The following is a 22,214-nucleotide window of genomic DNA, read 5'->3' as shown; positions in this document are numbered from 1 at the left end:
CTACCCCTCCCACCTTTATCTAGGTGATGGAAGATAGGTGAAGGAAGAGGAATGAATGGTCTGTTAAACAGACATATAAATGGGACCAAAGACTAAACAGTAGAGTAGAGCACCGATGGTGATTTCTGTATAATTATCGTATTTCCTAAGCTGGTTTCTATTTAAAAAAACAACCTTGGGATGCTTTCTCCTCACATTTGTCAGATATCCATTCCATTCGTTAGGGCTTTAAGAAATTTAATTTGGGTACACAGGAACACGTTACTGCTTAACCTCCAAAATCAGGAAGCTTGGTGCACCTGAACCTGTTCATTCTTAACCTTTAAATTTCTAATTAAATCCAGACTCTTCATCCAATGTCAGATAAGAACGAAAGCGGAGCTTAGAAATCAATAAATGATGCCTCTACAATAAGTTGTATTTAAACAACAACGAAAAAGATCATTCAAAAATATATTACAAACAACTTATCCATACTGAACTGCTGCGTTCTCGCCCATTCACATCATAGGTTTGCTTCGCAGGACACATATGCCTTCAGATTACAAACTGACCATCATTGATCTAGGTTCTGAATGAAAGAATAACCGCTTTTCATGTTCAACCGGAAAAACAATGTAACAAATTAGAACCCGAATTCAACGGTACGAGTGATAAGCACAAATTTACAGTGAGGGACCAAAATCCATACCTCTACCCCTCCCACCTTTATCTAGGTGATGGAAGATAGGTGAAGGAAGAGGAATGAATGGTCTGTTAAACAGACATATAAATGGGACCAAAGACTAAACAGTAGAGTAGAGCACCGATGGAAGAATTCCTTTTTCTTCCCCCCTCTGCTCTTGGATTCTTCGGTTATGACCAGTTACTCATAAATACCATTTTCTATCTACGTCGAGATTGGGGTTGGTAAGGTGGTGGTTTGCTGGAGTGAGGTGATGGCTCGGGGCTTTCAGAAACCTCCATATGTGTAGGCATCATCTTGAGGAAACTCCCTTGGGCAGCCTCATCGGGAGCTGCTTCCGACTCTGAAACAACAAAAATTGTTAGAATGATATGTGCAGTTGAGAAACTTTAGAACCAAATGCTCACAAGAATAATTACCAAATAATGTCTTGATAGATGGTCTTTTTGGCTTGTTCTTTTTCTTCAGCTCAGCTGTATGTGCCAAAAAAAGAGTGGGTTAAAGGATGATATAAGGACCTTGTCAAATCAAAATGATCAAAAGCAAGGAGAAGAAATGACGTAAAAGAGAGAAAGGAAGAGATTAGACAACCAATGCCAGCGATGTTATGGTCATTAACAATCTCGAAGTTCTTGTAAGTGTAACCGACAAAATTCACATCTTTGGATGAAAGCATCTGTTAAAAAGAGAAGAAAATTCTTCAGTCCAGAGCAGGAAATATGGAAAGAGGGTTTAGTAAAGTTCAATACATCAGAGAAGAAGCTCAATCTCTATCTTTTAAGCTGAAGAAATAGTATGTCTGAGCTACATATGACCAGTAACAAAACAAAGAAACTTTCACAGCTTTCAAAAAAGAACCAAATTTACAAGCGATGCCTTCCAGCACCAAATATTTCACACTTTTCCTGAGGGCACACAGAGTGGTACAAGATCTACCCAGCATTACCTGAATAACAAGCAAAATTATACTTGGCAGAAGTCAAGAACTAGGCTTGCCGAAGTTCAATTACCCAAGAAGGCCATATGACAGTTTCGGTCTTCTGCGTAATCATTAGACTATACTGAAACATGCGTAAAACTACACCTGCGGAACTCCTAGCATGATTGGGTGTAGATCTTCAATGTTAAGATGAGCTTCCTTTTTATACTATGCTATGTATAGGGTCCGTATAGGGTCCGTGAATGGATTGGACCACTTTCAATACTATGCAAGTAGGTGATTGCATAGCTCACCCAATTAACTAAAACTGGATATGTAAAACACACTAAAAGAGAAACAAAATCACAAATATCTATTCCATGTAAGGTCAACTCTTCAATAGGTTGGGTGACGGTTCAATTACTAAGCATAAAGCAGTTTTTAGTAGTATGTTCGCGGGCTGACATAAATTTTCACATAATCCCCTAAAACTGGAGAAGCAAAGAAGAAACTGAAAGAAAAACAAGAAAAGTTGCCATTACATGATTAACTACCCCCAATCTTCCATGGCGCTGTTCCCAAAATCACATTCTAAAATCTTTATTATTTTATGTTCATCACCAACCCACCTTCCATCTATTTACGTCACAAAAACAAGAGCATCAGTCAAAATGACTTTTGTCATTCTATCTCAGAGTATCCATTCATTTGCTGCCCATCAGCTACAATTTCTATTTGCATAGAAGATCCAGGCCCTCTCAAGCAGCACAATGCCCAAGTTCATTGTCCTTGTCAGAAATTAGCACCAAGGGATCATATTTTAAGTAAGGTAATATTACAAAATTCAGCACATAAGCAAACATACATAAATTACAAGTTGATCCTTAAACAAGAAAATGATTGTGTCATCAGAATCTAGCACTAAAGTGTAAGAAAATTGATTAAATCAGAATAAAATCAACATTAAGCAAAGAACACATGGTTACGATTAGATGCAAAAGGGTGTAGCATCATTTCAAAGTATAATCATAGGAATATCAATATAAATATATCAAACTTATCCTAGTAACCTCTGATGTAGACTGATATCAATATCCTACTACATCAATGAAATTTTCATAATTTTTATGCCCAATATCATCGTCATGTATAATAAGCCAAATTATTATATGCATGTGGCAACAGGATATAATCCTGTGATATTCTTCTAGACATGAAGAACATAGATCAAGGAAAAGAGCAAATATTACCTTCCTCCAGGGGCCAGATTTTGAAGAAGTTTGCATTGGAGTTGCAGACTACATAAAAACACAAATTGATTAATGTTGGGTAAACAGTTGAATAAAAATAGAAAAGAAAAAGTGAATTAAGGTCTATGAAAGCACTTTCAAAGTTCATTTTTGGCATTATCTGTCTTTATATGTATATATTTTTTGTCCAAGCATAAAGCAAATGTGAATAGGGTCTCGCCAAAATCTCACATTATCCCAACTTGTTCCTTAGCAGATCTTGATAATTCCTGTGAAGTTTAATGATTAGAGTTGAATATAGGTCAAATTGGATAAGATCCTAAATTAACCTATACCCCATATGAACCAGCCTATCTCAAACCAATCTCAGTATCCTTTCAAAGTATAAAATTGCAGAAGAGAACATAATGTGGAGATGAATGGAACAAAGGAGCGTGATCAGAAGAACACACTGTTCATCAGAGGATAGGAAAGAAACATTAAGATAGCAATAGACAAAGATGACACTATGGTGACAATTGGTTAAAAAGTGTGACAACAACTACACGGCGATTGTTGGTGACATGTATTTTTTTTCTCCCTAATTTCTCTTTTCCTTGTACTTCTTTCTATTTTTGTAAAATTCTTGTCGTACTGTCTGATGTTAGCTCTAAAGCCTCATTGTCTTGAATCATAGTTTTTCTTAGCTATTTCATTACAACATCCCTACTTTTTCAGCTTTTTTTCTGAACTTTGAATTATATATATTAAAAAATAAAATCTGTGCAATTCTGCATAATCTGTTTAATCAACATTCAACACACAATTCATTTATGCATTACATGTTACCAGACCAAAGCATAACACAACCCATGTTTCAGAACATAGGAGTGTAATCCTCATGACCAACTTAGCATTCATACACTAGTTTTACCTACTCCTTAATCCATGTGTATTGAATAATTTAATCCTCAAAGCTGAAGAAATATTGCTAATTTGCTATCAAAAGATTTTGCCGGCTATGTTCATGAGGTAAGATCATCCAATAACAGATCTTGAGAAGCAAACAAAGTCCTAAAAATATTATAGGCAAGTCAACCGCAGGTCAATACATTTGGCCTGTTTCCGGTGTGAATCAAGCAGCAAAGAACTGCTAGCATGTCAGGTCAGGAATCAAGTATGTCTACATAACCATTACTCAACCAAAGAAAAGGCACCTTATCAATAAAAGTTATAAAATAATAAATAAAAAACACACCAAATAATTGTATTATTTGCGAAAATGACAGAGGAAGATTTTGTTCTTTAGTAAATGCTCAGGTTCTATTTGCACTACAAACAGAAACAGAAGGTACAATGACGCACTAGAAAACTAGGTTCTTTTGTATCATGAGAACAGTAAAAATACAGTAAAACAGGCATAAAATCTATAATACAGATGCCCACCCCCCAACAACAAGTGAGCACTGCAGACATTTGCATTTCATCCTAAAAAATGTAAACGGATATTGCTAAATTATTGATGTATGAAGGTAGAGACATCTCACAGATTATCAATAAGCCAACACATCTAGAATAATAGGGGCTATCGTCTCAAATTTAACATTATAACTGAAAAGCCTACCTCCTCAAATTTCTCAAAATTTTGAGTGTCCAACTCATCCTTCACCTCTGGCTTGAAAGCAGCTTCCATTTGATATAGTCTATCCCACTGGACACCTTTAAACCATGGATGTGCCTGAAGTTCACAAGAGACATGGCATTAAAGCTGATTCCCAACATTGTGGAAAACCCGAATGAAAATGGAGATAATAAACTATCAAACCTTTATTTCGTGGGCTCCCCTTGTTCCAAGCCTCTGTTCAACATTACAGAGCAGTTTGCTAATGAGATCTTTAGCTTCAGGTGAAAGCTTTGCCTCCTCAGGAAATTTTAAGTGATTTCTCCAATTAACAATCTACGGACAAGAGAAACCCTTGAAATTAAAGTTTCAAGTAGACAAAAATTAAGAGTTACACACTAGAGTGAAGATTTTAAGTTTCAGACATGCAAGCCACTGCAATGAAGATTTTCTTATTCATATCTAGTCATGTAGACTGTACGAGTTCTCTTAACTAATAAAACGCACTGCAACTTCTGCATACAAAGATTTTCATAGTGTATCAGTGACAACCAGAATGCTTCATGCATCATGCATCATGCAATGTAGTACCAAATACAATGTTTCAATAGAACCCAATGTTAGGTTTTATTTGATTTAAACCGTTGGTTTTTCAAATTCTTTCTTGGATGTGTTCATACCTTTCTACAGGTTGACATTGGATCTTCAGAATAAAATGGAGGGTAACCGACAAGCATCTCATACATTATTGCTCCAAGAGACCACCTGATAAAGGATGCATGATAAGTAAATAAAATACTGTTGAAAAAGAGAATAGAGGGGTATCAAAACTAACCAATCACACTCCATTCCATATCCTTTCTTCAAAAGAACTTCAGGAGCAATGTAATCTGGCGGTGTTTCCAAACAGTAGAATATAGCTGTTTTTTTTTTGGGGGGGGGGGGGGGGGCGGACATATTCAAACCATACCCAACTACTTTTAGCATTGCGACAAAACACCAGGGTGACATTAAACTGCACCTTAGCCATACTACAGATAAAGGATAATTGTAGGCATGTTTTATAACGTCTAAACAGAAATATTTAGCTCAGTAGAAAATATTAGATGCAATTTAGCCAAACAATAGAAACAAATGTAAGCACCAAGTTTGGTGCTGTACCAAGCATACCCCCCCCTCTCTCTCTCTCTCTCCTCTCTCTCTCTCTCTCTCTCTCTCTCTCTCATATATATATATATATATATATATATATATATATATATATATATATATTATTATATATATATATATATATATATATATATATATATATATATATATATAATATATATATATATATATATATATATATATATTATATATATATAATAATATATATATAGACACGCACGCACGCACACACATATATATATATAGAGTAAAAGCCTCTATAAACTTAAGTGGATAGAAGCACTTGTCCACCAACTTTTTTATCCATTAGATTTGCTTTGAGATTTGTGCTAGCATGTGATGCAAATCAATGCACACATCTCAAAGATATCCTTCATATTTTGCACAAATCTCAAAGCAAACCTAATGGATAAAAAAGTTGGTGGAGAAGTATCTCTATCCACTTAAGTTTATAGGAGCTTCTCTCTTGGTGGAGAAGTATCTCTATCCACTTAAGTTTATAGGAGCTTCTCTCTCTCTCTCTCTCTCTCTCTATATATATATATATATATACACACACACACACATTATTTTTTTTATTTTTTATTTTTTTGGGTCTCCAACATATAAACCCCATATGGCACCTAACATATTCCACCAACGTTAAATGTTATGTCAGCATGATATACATTGTTTAAATGTTAAGTTGCCGATCAATGAACAATTGGAAAGCAAAATTACAAGTGTAGGAGCAGGCTCAAAACATATACAAGCCTGAACGAGTGAAAATTGACAACCTAGATAGCCACCTAGTATCCCCCAAAAAACTTCAAGTTTTATATATTCATCAATGAGGCCGAAAATTCATGAAACTTGTTCAATTTGTATATCTAACATTCTATTTGTGTGAATAATAAATAGTCATGAAAGGGACAAAATAAATAGAGATAAAATCTGACGCACCAATGTTCTCCTGTTTTTTTGCCAATGCAATAGTTGTTCTTGTTGTGTACGCCTGGGTGCAGGGGACGAGAAACGCTTATCACTGTTGGATGTAGGAGTTACGTTGCGTCCCACGGCATACTCAGGCTCGCTCAAATTTGGAAAGCTACTACTATCCAAAGGCTTGCACAGTCCGAAATCGGAGAGCTTCATGTGACCATTTCGGTCTAACAATAAATTGTCAGGTTTTATATCCCTACAGAGAAAAGAGGCCCTTTAGTTGAATACCTGTACCATCTGGTTTGTCAGCTAGGGTGTGAATAGAATAACCAAATATATACCTATGAATATAATTGTGTTTGTGAATAGATTCAATAGCTAATACTGTTTGTCCAACATAAAATCTGGCTTCATCTTCTGTCAATGTATCTTTGCGCATCAGTAATGTCATCATATCTCCACCAGGAAGATATTCCATGATGAGATACAAAAACTCATCATCTTGGAAAGAGCAATAGAGTTTCACAATACAAGCACTATCAACCTCTGCAAGAAGATTTCTTTCAGCTTTGACATGCTCCACCTAAAAGTGCATGCACAAAAACATCAGTAAATTTTCAAGCTAACACATCTTAATAATCTAGTAGACCGCTGAGATGAAACCTGGCCCCTACGAAGCATTTCAGACTTCTTAAGTTTTTTCATTGCATAGACGTGTCCTGTGGTCTTCTCTCTACAAAGTCTCACCTGTGGTAATAGAAAATACTAGCTAATGTCAAATCAATATATAGATGAAAATTACATATCACTTTCAATTAAAAAAGATGACCATCTCAGCTCAACAGAATCCATAAAAAATAATAAAAATTAATCCAAACAACAATTTTTCTGTATATTTCCCTTATGTTCCCACCAGTAATTAAGAGGGTCAAATTTTCATTTGAGTTTCTGAAAAAACATGCCAGTCTAGAGACTGAGAACGAGAAGAATTCAGTATAATTGAAAATTTTATCTGACTATACAAAAAAGAACTGAGGCAAACTAAATCTCAGCAGGTTATTTAATTTTCAGAACAAATGTTTCGGACTATGCAAAGTAGTAAAATTAGAGTTCAAAGTAGAATTCAGCTCCTAATTTGTACAAGCAACACCTATGCTTGCATAAGAAATAACTGAACGACATACTCGACGCAGACGCATAAAACAACTTTAATTTATCCATTAACCATGCTAAAAGAATGCAACAGAGAAGGAGAAATACTCAATAATCCAACAAATTTGTCAAGATCTCTCTTCTCTGGAATTTAAACAATAATCTCCTTTATGTGCATTGCACGTAGTTAAGGTACCACGCTACCTATCATGCATCTGTTACACACCTACTTTGTTAACCTATAAGCATATATGTATAAATGCACAAATGTACATATGGGCATATAATTACAAGTGTGCACGAGAGTGCGTATGTGCGCGTGCCTGTGCAAAAACACACACATCTGCACATGCACCCACACACGAACCCGCACACACGCGCACACGATTTTACGGAGAGAACTTTATAATGAAACAATAGGAGTAATTCTAATTTTTCAAAAAAAGGTAGTAAATATATTTGTTAGATAGCACTTGACCCTTATGAACTATACGAAAAAATTTGAATAGCCCATGGGAACACATAGAATGCTGAATGGCAGAATAATTATAGGCATCATGGTACGGATGTCAACTTGCCAAAGCAGAGATGGAGGACTATATATTATTTCAGCAAGGTTTAAACCTAGCACTCGTTCAATGGTATCTACAACTGAGCTTTATTTTTATTCTAAAAAGGTTTCCTAATTTCAGCTCCTGGTTCTAAGACAGTATTGGTTTGCTACTTTGCTCAGTTCGAAGCAAATCTAAATTTGTAGCCATAAGGCTTGTATGCCATTTCGGTATACTTCCTCAAATGTATTCATATACATGGAACTCCTTCCTAGAAGAACATGCACCTAATCTTGCTACGTTGCTCAGCCCCTCAAGGGTCACATCTCATATCTCCCTCCTCACCCCCGCCCCCTCTTGTTTTTAAGCATGTAATTTATATTGGATTGAGATATCGTAGGACTTTCTTACCCTAACTTTTTTTTGGTGCGAGGAACGTTGGTCTCAGTACCAGACAAGTAACCATGCCCCCCCCCCCCTCCCCTTTCGCAGTCCAGATCCGAGTGAATAGCACAAATGTTGCAATGCCTAATAATTAGAAATGGAGATAGGCACGCCATGACACGGATCAACCCTTCGCCTTTTCTTTTCTCCGCCTAAGGTTTTTTTTTTTTTTTTTTTTGGGGGCGGACCGGGTGCTCTATTTATTACCCTAATTTTCTTCTTTGCTAATTTGTCATAATATTTCACTATACTAGTTCAGTACATATTAGTTATTAGCTGCTTTTTTGTTCGCCAAATCACGTTAACAAGTACTGTTCTAGTGTGTAATGTAAAGCAGAAATTTTCCAAAACATTAAAAAAAATCTGTAAAACTGCAATAAAAAGGGACCATTTGCACAGAAAGGATAATCATAACGCAGAAGATGTAATTCATAAATGAAGAAAGAACAGACATTTCTCCAAACATGTTCATTTGTCACCATGTCAGAAAGAAAGTAAGTAAATAACCTCTCCAAATGCGCCCCTCCCAATAATTGTCAGCAGTTCAAAATCATCAACTCCCATTTTGTGCCTCTGAAGACGCATGTATTCAGTTTCCTTTTGCTCCAAGTACTTCAAAAGATTGCTCTGCTCCTCCTCAGTAACTTCAGCATCAGCAAGCTTCCTCTCCAAGATCCACCGCCTAAAATTTTGGAATTCATGATCATGTTTCCACAAACAGGATCAACGAGTTATTCTACAAAAGCTCATTATATCAAGACTTTAAACATTACAAAGCATAAAGAACAGACAAACTTCAATAGAGTAAATCAGGTTATAGTGCAAGAAATATACAAATATCAAGTGCAGTTGCTAAAAGGATAAAACATCTTGCAGCACTTTTAACAAGAAACTGAAAATAACTTGGTTAAAAATTGAAAATGTTCCATAAAAATCATGAAGCATAGTTCAAAGAAACAACTATTGAACTATAAGTTCCTATTTATGGTTTAAAGAACAAATATTAAACTATTGAACTATAAGTTACTAACTGAACTATAAGCTACTACGTATACAGTCATAGTTCTAATATGAAGTTCTAATATTCACTCCTGACGGTTAAAGGAATGGAACAAAAAATGCAAGTTCATTCACTTATCTACAAAGGTGAAATGAAAAAAATGGAAGCTTGTATTTTTAAAAAGCTTCTTCACGAAGACCGAATCTACTAGTAAGAACCTAAAATATGACTTTTGGTGAAACCCTAAACCCACCCGATCTGACCCAGAGGAAAATTTTCCAACCTTTGTCAAAAAGAAAGCGCTTCCATTAAAAAAAGGGGGCATCTTCCTTCTGTTCATACGGGATGGTTCTTTTCACTTGGTTCATAAGGCATTCTTATATGAGGGTGGTCAAGCAAGAAAGGAACAATAAACTAATCAGCATAAGAGGATAGCCAAATTACAAAAAATTATCTCATTAACATGAGGTCAGCTAAGTGGATCAACCAATCTCAACCAAACACCTTTGACCAAAAACTTTTTCTTCAAAAAACAACTTATATGAGAAGAATCACAGTGACCAATGTTACCTGTATTCTTTTGGTATTTCACTAAGTAAAATTTTGTCTAAGGAAGCATAATCAGATTTACCTCTCTTTTCGATCTTGTAAGGATTTCATCTGGGTCTTGTAGTGATTCTCAATATATTGCTTAGCAGCAGCAACCTTCTGCTTCGTGATGTTTGAAGGTGCCTCATCAATTGGGGGCTTCTGAAAACTCTCTGACTCCTTATTCTTGGTTGCCCCAGAGACCCCAGGCTTCATCTTGTCTCTAGGTTGGAATTTTTGGAACCAACTCCTTGCAGAATCCATATCAACAAGCCAGTAACATTGCCTAAAGAGGTCTTCTTTGGTGTCACTTTTCTACTGAGTAAGATTGTTCTGCCTAAGCCAATAGTCCTGACAAATATCAAAAGCAAACACATCAAGAGTGTTAATGCAAAAAGAAAAAAACACCTTAACTCTGTGTTAATATGCTAGGCTTCACGACATTAACATGAGGCAGAAAACCTAAATTTTTGCATCTCATTTTCCTCAAGATGATATGTACGAAAAACCTATAGCAAAATCTAGCCGGCAGCGCAATAGGAATAATATGCAATTTGCACAGGAACAATCCTCTTCAAGCTACCACGAGCCTTGTAATTAAATAATTACAAGAGTGACACAGAAACCCTAATATATTTCAATAACCTTATTCCTCTTTTTCCGCTAAGTTAATGAACAATAAGAAGAAAAATTATATTTTGCACCGCAAAATGATCAATAAACACATCAGGGTTAACCTAAAAGATGATGAGCCGAAATTTAACTAACCATCAAAAAAATATCCTCTCTTTCTATTAATGGAAACAAAAGATATTTCATCCAATTCGACATTTCAAACTCTTAAAAAAGTCATCACGAAACTTCAAGAAATCGCTAAAATCGACGATACACATAGTAACAGATCGAAATGAATTAAATTATATCAAAAGCGTAAATCCACAACGATTTCCCGTTATCAACAGTTAAACCCCAACAGATACAGATACAGCTACAAAACCCTAATTTCCTCAATATCTCCAAAAACTAAACCCTAGAAGCCAAGAACCCAAAGAGAGCGAAGACCTAACGCCAATTCATCACTTCTTCTTCAACGAATTAAACCGCGGTAAATTCAAGAAATGGTCAGTGGCAAGTAACAAGAAACGGTACCTGAGATGGAAGAATCCGAAATCGCACGAATTAATCCCGAATTTTTGGAGAAAAAATCAAATGCAAAATGAAAACGTCGCTTTGACTCTTCGCAACTGCGCCTTCGGCCGCTTTCTTTCCACCTTCGTCGTCAGATGAATGAAAAAGAAAGCGAAGGATTAAACTAATTTGGACTGCTTTTTAAATGATTAGATAATGTGGCTTTTTGCATGTACACCCCTTTTTTAATATGGATTTTAGATACCTTTTATCTTCGCCGTGATAATTATTTGCAGGGTTAATTACATAAAACTTCCATGAACTTTTGGGAAGTTGCGGTACGCACGCCCCTATCAACTTTTTACTAGCCTAATTACTCTTGAATTTTAGGAGTTATTGTAAACAATCCCCATGAACTATTTTACTTTACTAAATCTTGTCTTACAATTTATTTTTTAATCCCTATATTAGCATTATTAACTCTAACGCGCACAGCACGTAAAAAGAAGATGAAATTTTTTTTCCCTGTTCCAAAAAATTACCTTTTATTGAAAAGAAAAATTAGATAACTTTTTTGGGACCAAAGAATTAATTTTATCTTTTTTAACATTTTCTATATGAAATGTTAGCATTGATGGTGTTAATTTGCAGATTAAATGAGAAATTTTTATATAAGATTTAGCGAAATAAAATAGCTTATAGGAGTCATATGCGACAACTAATAAAGTTTAACCTAATTTAATGTAGCTTAAAGTTGATGGAATTTCACTCATCTATCCAAAAGCTCTAAAGATTTCGTGTAATTAACTCTTATTATTTGCATAGATGTCCATTGTGGATTCATTTCTGCTTTTGTTATAGAGCTGGAAAGTGGTAAAACATCAAATCACCTTTAAGAGCTATTAATGCTGATCAACAGTACCCACGAGGTATTATAACTATGTTCAGCTGCTCCAGTAAGGAGGTCCATGTTCTAGTCAGCATTTGACTACATTTATATTTAGGGCCTGGTCGTTTGTTTTCTAAAAACCAAGAAATGGAAATGGAAATGGTGAAAATCTCAAAACTCACCATTTCCTCCATTTCCATCCCTAAAACTCACCCACAACATCCAATAAAATATTATTTCCATCCAACAACTCATCCACATCATCTAATAAAATATGATTTTCATCTAACCACTCATCCATCACATCTAATAAAATATTATTTTTATCTAACAACTCATCCATCACATCTAATAAAATATTATTTTCATCCAAACATCACTCAACTCATCTCTTCTCATCATTTCAAATCACTCACATCATCCAATAAAATATTATAACAATTCACCTCATCTCATTAACATTTCATTTCTTCATTTTCATCCCAAAAAGTTATGAAAACACTTTTCTTAATCTTTCTTCACATCACCCAATAATACAATGACAACTCATCTCATCTCATTTCATTTCTTATTTTTAAGAATGAACCGAACAAAAGAAAACAAGAAACTACAGGAAATAGGTTTCTTATAATTCATTTCCTTATTTTTTTCGCCAACAGAACACTCCAAAACTAGTTTTCTTAAAAAATCACAAACAGCATCCAATAATAAGGTGACAACTAACATCATTTCAATTTAATTTCTTTGATTTCCTTCTTTTTTAGCCAACCAAACACTCCAAAAACAATTCTTCATTTTAATAGTTTTCCATTTCTTTGATTTCCCTCTTTTTTTTAGGCAAACGAACAGGCCCTTAAAAGAAATGATAGGGCACACTCTTGTATACACCATCAACCACACTCCCCCTCTATCTACCATGTGATTTTTTTAAAAAATCACATGTGGGGCGCCTGCACTGTAGATAGAGGGGGAGTGTGGTTGGTGGTGTGCCCAAGGGTGTGTCCCTAACACCCCTCTATATTTAACTAATATGCCACACGTGCGTTGGGCGTGGCGTACTTTGTTTAAGAAAGTATTAGTAAATAATATTATTGACAGTTTAATCACACAATTAAAAGAGTAAGTGGGTAAGGATTGAGTTGAAATGGGGGCCGCTCGCTTTTCCGAATATCTGATTTGGAGTTGGGTTGTTCGTCCCTGCACACGTAACTACTCGTAAGACGGCGGGGACTGCTTCCCCCATTGTTCCTCTGATGATCAAGTCAGTTAAGGACTTGAGTGAGAATATGAGAAAAATACAGCGGGATAGAGAAAGATGCTGAGAAATTGCTTACCCTTGTATTTGGAATAGTTTTTCTTTTTATAGCCAAGCAAGAGGAGTAGTCTAGTCTTTTTGGTCAAGCCTGAGCTGGCGGCTAAGTCAACATCTACTTTACAGGTGTCGGTCGTGGATCGGCTGCTTGATGGGCGTTATCATTTCGTCATTAATGAGATGCGATGGGCGGCGCACGAAGCCGGCGTGGTCCGATATGTCATAAATAGTGTAGGGGATGGAGAAATGATGGCGTCTGTCAAGCATTTAATGTGACTTCGATGTGTTGTCAGCAGGAGAGCTTCGAGGTTGAATTCGTCCTTTGGCTTGTAGCGAGGGGTGTCGAGAAGTAAAGTCTTTCGAGTCGACCCTGCGATGTGTCGAATAACTGGTCGAGTGGGCTCGTAGCGAGTCGTCGTCGACAAGAGAACTGACAAGTACCGTCTTTCGAGTTAACCTAAGAAGATGCCGACTCGGCGAGTCAGTTAAATCGGAATTCTTGGTGGTCCTAACCGTCAATTCGATTTGAGCGGTGCATGTAGGGGGACACTTGTCTATTGCTGGCAAAGGGCCATACTTTGGCGACTAAAAACGCCACAACAGTTGGCCTCTTTCGCTTGGAGTCGGTTTGGGCCGGGTCTAAGTGAAATGAGAGCAGCTCTGGACGGACGTGGGTGTGCATTAAATGAGGAAATTGAAAATTCTTTTCAGAGTTTATGTGGTTGACGTCACCACACATTCCTTTTGACTGTCATAGTGTCACGTCCCGCTTCCCAAAATACCCGAGAATCGGAACGTGAACAAGCCCGCGACGTATTAGATTGAGGAGAAATATACACGAAATTTTTTCTTTTTTTTTCTTCTCAATCTAATACGCTAAGCGTCAAACACAAGAATATCAGTCATAGGTCCCCGATCACAATAGTAAGAATATAATAACAACCCAGAATAAGAAATAGACATATCATCAAAAGTAGATCATCCTAGACATAAAAATATGGGTCAAACATACCCTTATTACAAAAACGGTCTAACTAGGAATATAAAAATACATAGTCCATAATAAAAGAAAGTACTACTAAAAATACTAAATCCATCATTAACAAAAGAAAAGTACGGTAAAAGAGTTCTAATGTTCCACAACTACTACAAAAAACCACTACGCTGCAGTTTGTTCTTCTACTCCATCAGAAAGACACTCCGGCAGGGCATACACCGGCTTTGCTGCATCATCGAACTGGACCTGTCTGTCCCCTAATATGACACACACTAAAGAAAACAGGTGTACGTCAGCGTGCATAGCACACGGCAAAATCCCACGTGGAAGAATGAAACGGTTGAACGACCCATGCTATGACAGTAATAATAATAGAACAGACAAAGATACGAACAACTAAAAATCTAACAAGTCAAAATGCAATCCACTACTAAATTATGATAAACATAAAGCTATCTGCATACAGTAACTGGGTCAAATACTAGCCATCCTAAAATATCACGTCCCGCTTCCCAAAATACCCGGGAATCAGAACGCGAACAAGCCCGCGACGTATTAGATTAAGGAGAATAAATAAAAATAAATATTCCTCCTCAACCTAATATACTAAGCATCAAGAAATAAATTCAAAGGCGTGGGTCCCCGATCACAATTAGCAAGAATATAATGAACAATACAGAATAGGAAATAGACATATCATCAAAAGTAGATCATCCGAGATATAAAATATTTGGGTCAAACATGCCCTTATAAAAAATTATCTGAATGAAATACTGGAGAATATAAAACTACACTGATCAAATGGAAATGAAAGTGCTACAAAAATAAACTGAAAGGAATAACTAAGCTTCGGTTTCTTTTTCTGCTCCGTCCTCTAGGCACTCTTGCTGAGAATACTTTGGCTATGGCTTGTCTCTAAGCTGGACCTGTTCTTCCTCTAAGTCTGACGTACACCAGAGAAAATAGGTATATGTCAGCATGCATGGGACACGACAAGACCCCATAAAACAAAAGAACGAACGAAAACCCAATGCGAAAAATAATACAATAACAGAAATGATAAAGAAACGTGCAATTGGAGATCCAACAAAATCAACCAAGTAACAAGTCGATCATGCAGCAAGCGATCAGAATAAGGGCTTTTTGTTTTTAGGTCCATTTGTTTACCTAGCTTTATCTTTAAACCCAAGTACTATAAGTTGTATCTTTAAACCCAACTTTCTTTTTGTATTTATCTTTAAACCCAATTTCCTTATATAGGGGGACCAGTTGTATCTTTAAACCCAACTTTCTTTTTGTATTTATCTTTAAACCCAATTTCCTTATATAGGGGGACCCACATATGAGAGTATTATATTTTGGTATATAGGGGGACCCACATATGAGAGTATTATATTTTGGAATTGGGTTTAAAGATAAATACAAAAAAAATTGGGTTTAAAGATACACCTAATAATTCTTGGGTTTAAAGATAAAGCTAAATAAACAAATGGACCTAAAAAAAAGCCCTCAGAATAATCATCTAAGTAGCCATATCATACAACTATATGGAATTTATACTTAAAAATCTATAACAAGAGACGTAGTACGTCAAGCGAAATAATCCAGACAAGAAAACCCTCATGTATATACCATATGTCTCAAATTGTAGATAATTAAATATTAATCTCGATCTATGCATGAAAAAAATACAACTGACCTACATCTCACAAGAATCCATAATCACCTTAAGTAATAAGGTCATGTAACTAGCCATTCTTTAACAGGTCACTGGTCCACATCTCACACAAAGTCAACGCTCATATCATCGGATAACTGACTGTTCATAAATCCCCTACGTGCATCCAATACCACTACACAAACTCGGTCAGAGGACTACACGCAATCCGTTTTCTGCCTGGTCCGGACTCAAGCTAAACTCGGGTGAATATTAAACTCACGGTCATTAATATTATTTTTATCGAGATGATAGGATAAGGGCTAACTATAGTATTACGGATAAAATATGATATGCGTCTAAATTGTCCATTATATTCTTACTAGTGAGGACTCGGGACCGTGACCTGCATGGGCCACCACTAAAACCTGTCACATCCCTCTTCCCAAAATACATGAGAATCAGAACGTGAACAAATCCGCGAAGTATTAGATTAAGAAGAATAAATAAAAATAAACATTCTTCCTTAACCTAATACGCTAAATGTTAAGAAATAAATGCAAAAGCACAAGTCTCTGATCACAATTAGCAAGAATATAATAAACAACACAGAATATGAAATAGACATATCATCAAAAATAGATCATCCGAGACATAAAATATTTGGGTTAAACATGTCCTTATACAAAATTATCTGAATGAAATACTGGAGAATATAAAACTACACTGATCAAATGGAAATGAAAGTGCTAAAAAAATAAACTGAAAGGAATAACTAAGTTTCGGTTTCTTCTTCTGCTCCGTCCTCTAGGCACTCCTGCTGAGAATACTTTGACTCTGACTTGTCTCCAAGCTGGACCTGTTCTTCCTCTAAGTCTGACGTACACCAGAGAAACTAGGTGTACGTCAGCGTGCATGGGACACGGTAAGGCCGCACAAAAGAAAAGAACGAACAAAAACCCAATGCGAAAAACAATACAATAACAGAAATGATAAAGAAACGTGCAACTGAAAATCCAACAAAATCAACCAAGTAACAAGTCGATCATGCAGCAAGCGATCAGAATAATCATCTAAGTAGCCAGGTCATACAACTAGATAGAATTAATACTTAAAAATCTACAACAAGAGACATAGTACGTCGAGCGAAATAATCCAAACAATAAAATCCTCATGTATATACTATATGTCTCAAATTGTAGATAATTAAATATTAATCCCCATCTATGTATGAAAAGAAATATAATTGGCATACATCTCATAAGAATCCATAATCACCTTAAGTAACAAGGTCATGTAACTAGTCATTCTATAACAGGTCATAAGAATCCATAATCACCTTAAGTAACAAGGTCATGTAACTAGTCATTCTATAACAGGTCACTGGTCCATATCTCACACAGAGTCAACGCATGTAACTAGTCATTCTATAACAGGTCACTGGTCCATATCTCACACAGAGTCAACGCTCATATCATCGTATAACTGACAATTCACAAATCCTCTACGTGCATCTAATACCGCTACACAAACTCGGTCAGAGTACTACACGCAATCCGTTTTCAGCCTGGTCCAGACTCAAGCTAAAGTCAGATGAATACCAAAGTAGCGACACCGATCTACTTTGACCCAACAAACCAACCCTAATTGCGACACCGATCCATTGGTGCGAGCATGGAAGATATATCAACAGCATTATCCGATTACATGAACAAAGACTTTCCTACCCCAACATCTCTTGTATTTCTAAGTCAATAACACACAAGCCTCTAGGTCTTATTCATATCACACATGCCACTATAGTCATAAACTCCTAACGATTCTCAATCACGACAAGGAACAACCAATGCAACTAATATTATGTAAATAAAACATGGTATGTCACGTATCAGAATAAGAAACATGAAATCGGCGGATGATTTGCACATAAAATGTTACGGTCAACAACCATCAATCACACGATCATAAACTAAATTAATTCAAAATAAATAATTCTTTTGTAAAATAAATTCTTTTCAAATTATCTTTCACCATAATTATTCTAAAAATAATCTGTTAAAATAATAATTTATAAATTCAAAATAATCTTTTTATAAGATAAATTCTCATTAATTTAAAAGTCTATTTATCCAAAATAAATTCTTTTCAAAAATATTTATCATTCTAAAATAATTTCCTTCCACAAAATAAATTCTTAAAAATATTATAATTATTCAAAAAATACTATTTATCACATAATTACAATTCATTCAATATTATTCATCAAACCCACACAGATAATTATTAACAGATCTAAAATTATAATAAAACAATTAAAAAAGGTAAATTCACACATACGACAAATATAAAAATTGAAACGAAACTAAACGAGAATCGGGATCTTGCCTTAGGAATATTATCGAGGATGTTGTAGAGGGCAGCGAGGATCATCAGGTGGCTATATGGGTCACAACGGATTCCGCAGATCGTCGGAAAGTCAATCGTGTGATAGAATACAAAAAGGGAGGTGTTAGTAGCAATTAGCGATATTCGAAGCGATATAACAAGAGGTAGAAAATGAGCCCAAGTGAGAGAGAGATACCGTGTGATAGATAATATAAAAGGCTACACACCGGCGAAGACGATGGCAGAAACGGAGACCAAAAGTGGTCGTAAAACGCGTGCGAAGTCGGCACAGCGTTGCTGTTTTCTGCTCGCTGCTGCCGTCGAGTGATGTTTCGGACGTTACCGAGAGACATAGAGAATGAGTTAGAATGTGATACAAATTGAAGGTGATAGAAAACATGTAGGGCTACTCATCAGAGAAGAAATTGGTGGAAACGGAGATCGCATGTGATCGAAAAGTGCGTATAAAGTTGTCCCAAAACTACAGTTTTCAGCTCGTTGTTCGGACTAGTTTCTCGATGTTTCGGTGATGAACACGACGTGGGGAAGAGAGGTGATGAACATAGGGGGCGTTGGAGGTCTGGCATGGCTCCGGACCTCCGGTGGCTAGCGAGGATCCGGCGGAGTGACGGCTGGTTGAGGGAGGTGGTGGCATGGTGGCGAGGTGAAGGGAGGAGATGGAGGGGGTTGTGGTTGGGTCGGCGGCTGATGGCTGTGCGGAGGTGGGGAGAGGAGGCTTGGAGAGCTGCAGGCCCGGATCTTGTTGGGCGAGGAGAGGAGCTGGAAGGTGGTTCATAAGGGTGAGATGTGTGAGAACCGCGCGCAGCGGGTTGAAAGAGAGAGATAACGTTATATATATACAATAAAATAAGTATATGAAAATTATCTACACAATAAAATTAATATTAATTACGAAATAAATTAAATAATTATATGAAAATTATCTACATAATAAAATATATAAGTTGTACTAATACAACCGATAATATGCAATAGTAAAAATAATACAATTGATTAAACAATTAACTGAGAATAATTAATAAAAAATATAATTACTTACATTTAAAATCAAATAATTATGGGAAAATAATATCTATACAATAAAACGTACCAGTTATACTAATACGACAGATAATATGTAACAGTAGAAATAATACAATAAATAATATAATTAAACGAGAATAATTAATAAAAAATATAATTACTTATATTTAAAAATAAATAATTATGGAAGAATTATCTACACAATAAAACGTATCAGTTCTACTAATACAACCGATAATATGCAACAGTAGAAATAATACAACATATTATACAATTAATATGTAATTAATAATACACAAAATAAAACGTAATAGTAAAAATAATACAACGTATTATTTAAAATGATACGTAATAGTATCGATAACACAACGGATAAATTCTAGAAAATTTTACCACACAAAATAAATTATAAATATTAAAAACATTTAAATAAATATAAAACTTAGATTTTAAATCATAGAAAATTTTAGAAAATCAAAAAAAATACAAATACTCTTTTAAAAATAATAATTGAATGTCTTAAAATACCAGAAAACTATTTAACTAGTATCAAAATTCACGGTCATTACATAAAAACTCACTGGTCCACATCTTAAATAGGTCAAGGTTCGCATTTCCAGAAAACTGATTGATCATGATCCTCTACGCGCATCCAATACCGCGAAACAATTCGGTAAGAGGACTACATGCAATCCGATTCTGGCCTATCCGGACTCAAGCAGGACTCGGTGACGAAACGATTCACTGGCCATGTGCGAAATGATTCACTGGGCTAACAGACTAACCCCAGTGCGAAACGGTTTACTGGTGCGAGTCTGGAAGATAAGTCAACAATCACATTCGATCATGCGAACCAAGACTTTCTCACCCCAACTCTTCTCGTCTTTCTAAGTCAACGATCAGAATCCCTATTAAAACTTTGGTTCACCACCTAAACTCAGTCAACACACCCACACATGTCACTATGTCACGCACCGTTTTCTAAAATATTGGGGAATCGGAACATGAACAAGTCCGTGATGTATTAGATTGAGAAGAAATATATACTATCATTTTTTTCTTCTTAATCCAATACGCTAAGCATCAAATACATAAATCTCAATCACAGGTCCCCGATCACAATAGCAAGAATATAAAGATAACTCAGAATAAGAACTAAACATATCATCAAGTAGATCATCCTAGACATAAAATATGGGTCCAACGTACCCTTATTATAACAACAGTCCAACTAGGAATAAAAATACATAGTCCATAATAAAAGGAAATACGGATAAAATAACTAAATTCATCAACTAAGGAAATACTGTAAAAGAGTTCTAATGTTCCACAACTACTACCTATGCTTCAGTTTGTTCTTCCACTCCATCGAAAGGACACTCCGGTTGGTCATACACCGACTCTGCTGCATCATCGAACTGCACATGTTCATCCCCAAAGTCTGACGCATGCCAGAAAAAACAGGTGTACGTCAGCGTGTATGGCACACGACAAGATCTCACATAGAAAAATGAAATGATCGTATGACCCATGCTATGATAGTAATAATATTAATAGGAAAGACAATGATACATGTAACTGAAAATCTAATAAAATCAACATGCGATAACACTACTAAACATGATAATCATAAGGCTAACTGTTCATTATAATCGAGTCGAGTACTAACCATCCTAAAAACTCACTGGTCCACTCTCAAATAAAGTCAACATTCATATTACTGGATAACTGACTATTCACAAATTCCCTACGTGCATCCAAACCCACGAAACGGTTCGGTGTGAGGACTACACGTAATCCGATTTTAACCTGGTTCGAACTCAAGCAAAACTTGGGTGACGAAATGATTTCACTGACCAAGTGAGAAACGGTTCACTTGGCCCAACAAACTAACCCCGGTGCGGAACGGTTCACTGGTGCGAGTCAGAAAGATAAATCAACAACCTTATCTGATCACATGAACCATGACTTCCCCATTCCTACTCTTCTCGTTTTCTAAATCAACAATCAATCCCTATTAACTCTGGTTCACCACCTAAACTCAGTCAACACACCCACACGTGTCACTAGGTCTATTCATGACGCACGAGGCCACTAAATCATGAACTACTAAGGGTTCTCAATCACGTCAAAGAGGTAATAAATAAAATAAATTCCATACAATAATAACATGGTATGTCGAACATGATTAAATAAGTTTATAAAGTATGAATAATCACTACATTAAAACATAGAATGCATGAACAGCCTACCACAGAGTGAATGCACACATAAATAGGTTTCATTGATAAATTACTACTGGGTGTCCAAACTCTCATGTAAGCTAACCGTAATTAATATCCTCTAATATAATAATACGGTAAAAAAAGAAAACTAGAAACCGATGTTGTTTTGCACATGAAATGTCGCGCTCTACGACGATCAGTTAAACTATCATAAATAATAAATATTTTTTCAGAAAATTATTCTTTAAAACTATTTCTCATAATAACTAATTTTAAAAAAATATTTATGTAATATAT

At 35.7% G+C, this 22,214-nt stretch overlaps 1 protein-coding gene across 1 annotated transcript; it reads right to left on the bottom strand.

The window, feature by feature from the left end:
• LOC109833084 (serine/threonine-protein kinase 38-like) lies at positions 386–11,585 on the bottom strand. The gene is made up of 14 exons (XM_020400636.1): positions 11,430–11,585; positions 10,324–10,631; positions 9,200–9,374; positions 7,209–7,292; positions 6,887–7,128; positions 6,563–6,801; positions 5,290–5,374; positions 5,135–5,219; positions 4,659–4,790; positions 4,458–4,571; positions 2,855–2,902; positions 1,277–1,361; positions 1,105–1,158; positions 386–1,028 (listed from the first exon to the last, which is right to left on the bottom strand). The coding sequence occupies exons 2-14, from the start codon at positions 10,542–10,544 to the stop codon at positions 886–888; spliced, it is 1,707 nt and encodes a 568-aa protein (XP_020256225.1). The 5' UTR covers positions 10,545–10,631; positions 11,430–11,585; the 3' UTR covers positions 386–885.

This window comes from Asparagus officinalis, chromosome 3 (genome assembly GCF_001876935.1).
Source record: "Asparagus officinalis chromosome 3, Aspof.V1, whole genome shotgun sequence".
Lineage (NCBI taxonomy): Eukaryota > Viridiplantae > Streptophyta > Magnoliopsida > Asparagales > Asparagaceae > Asparagus > Asparagus officinalis.
This window is presented reverse-complemented; position numbering and strand designations above follow the sequence as displayed.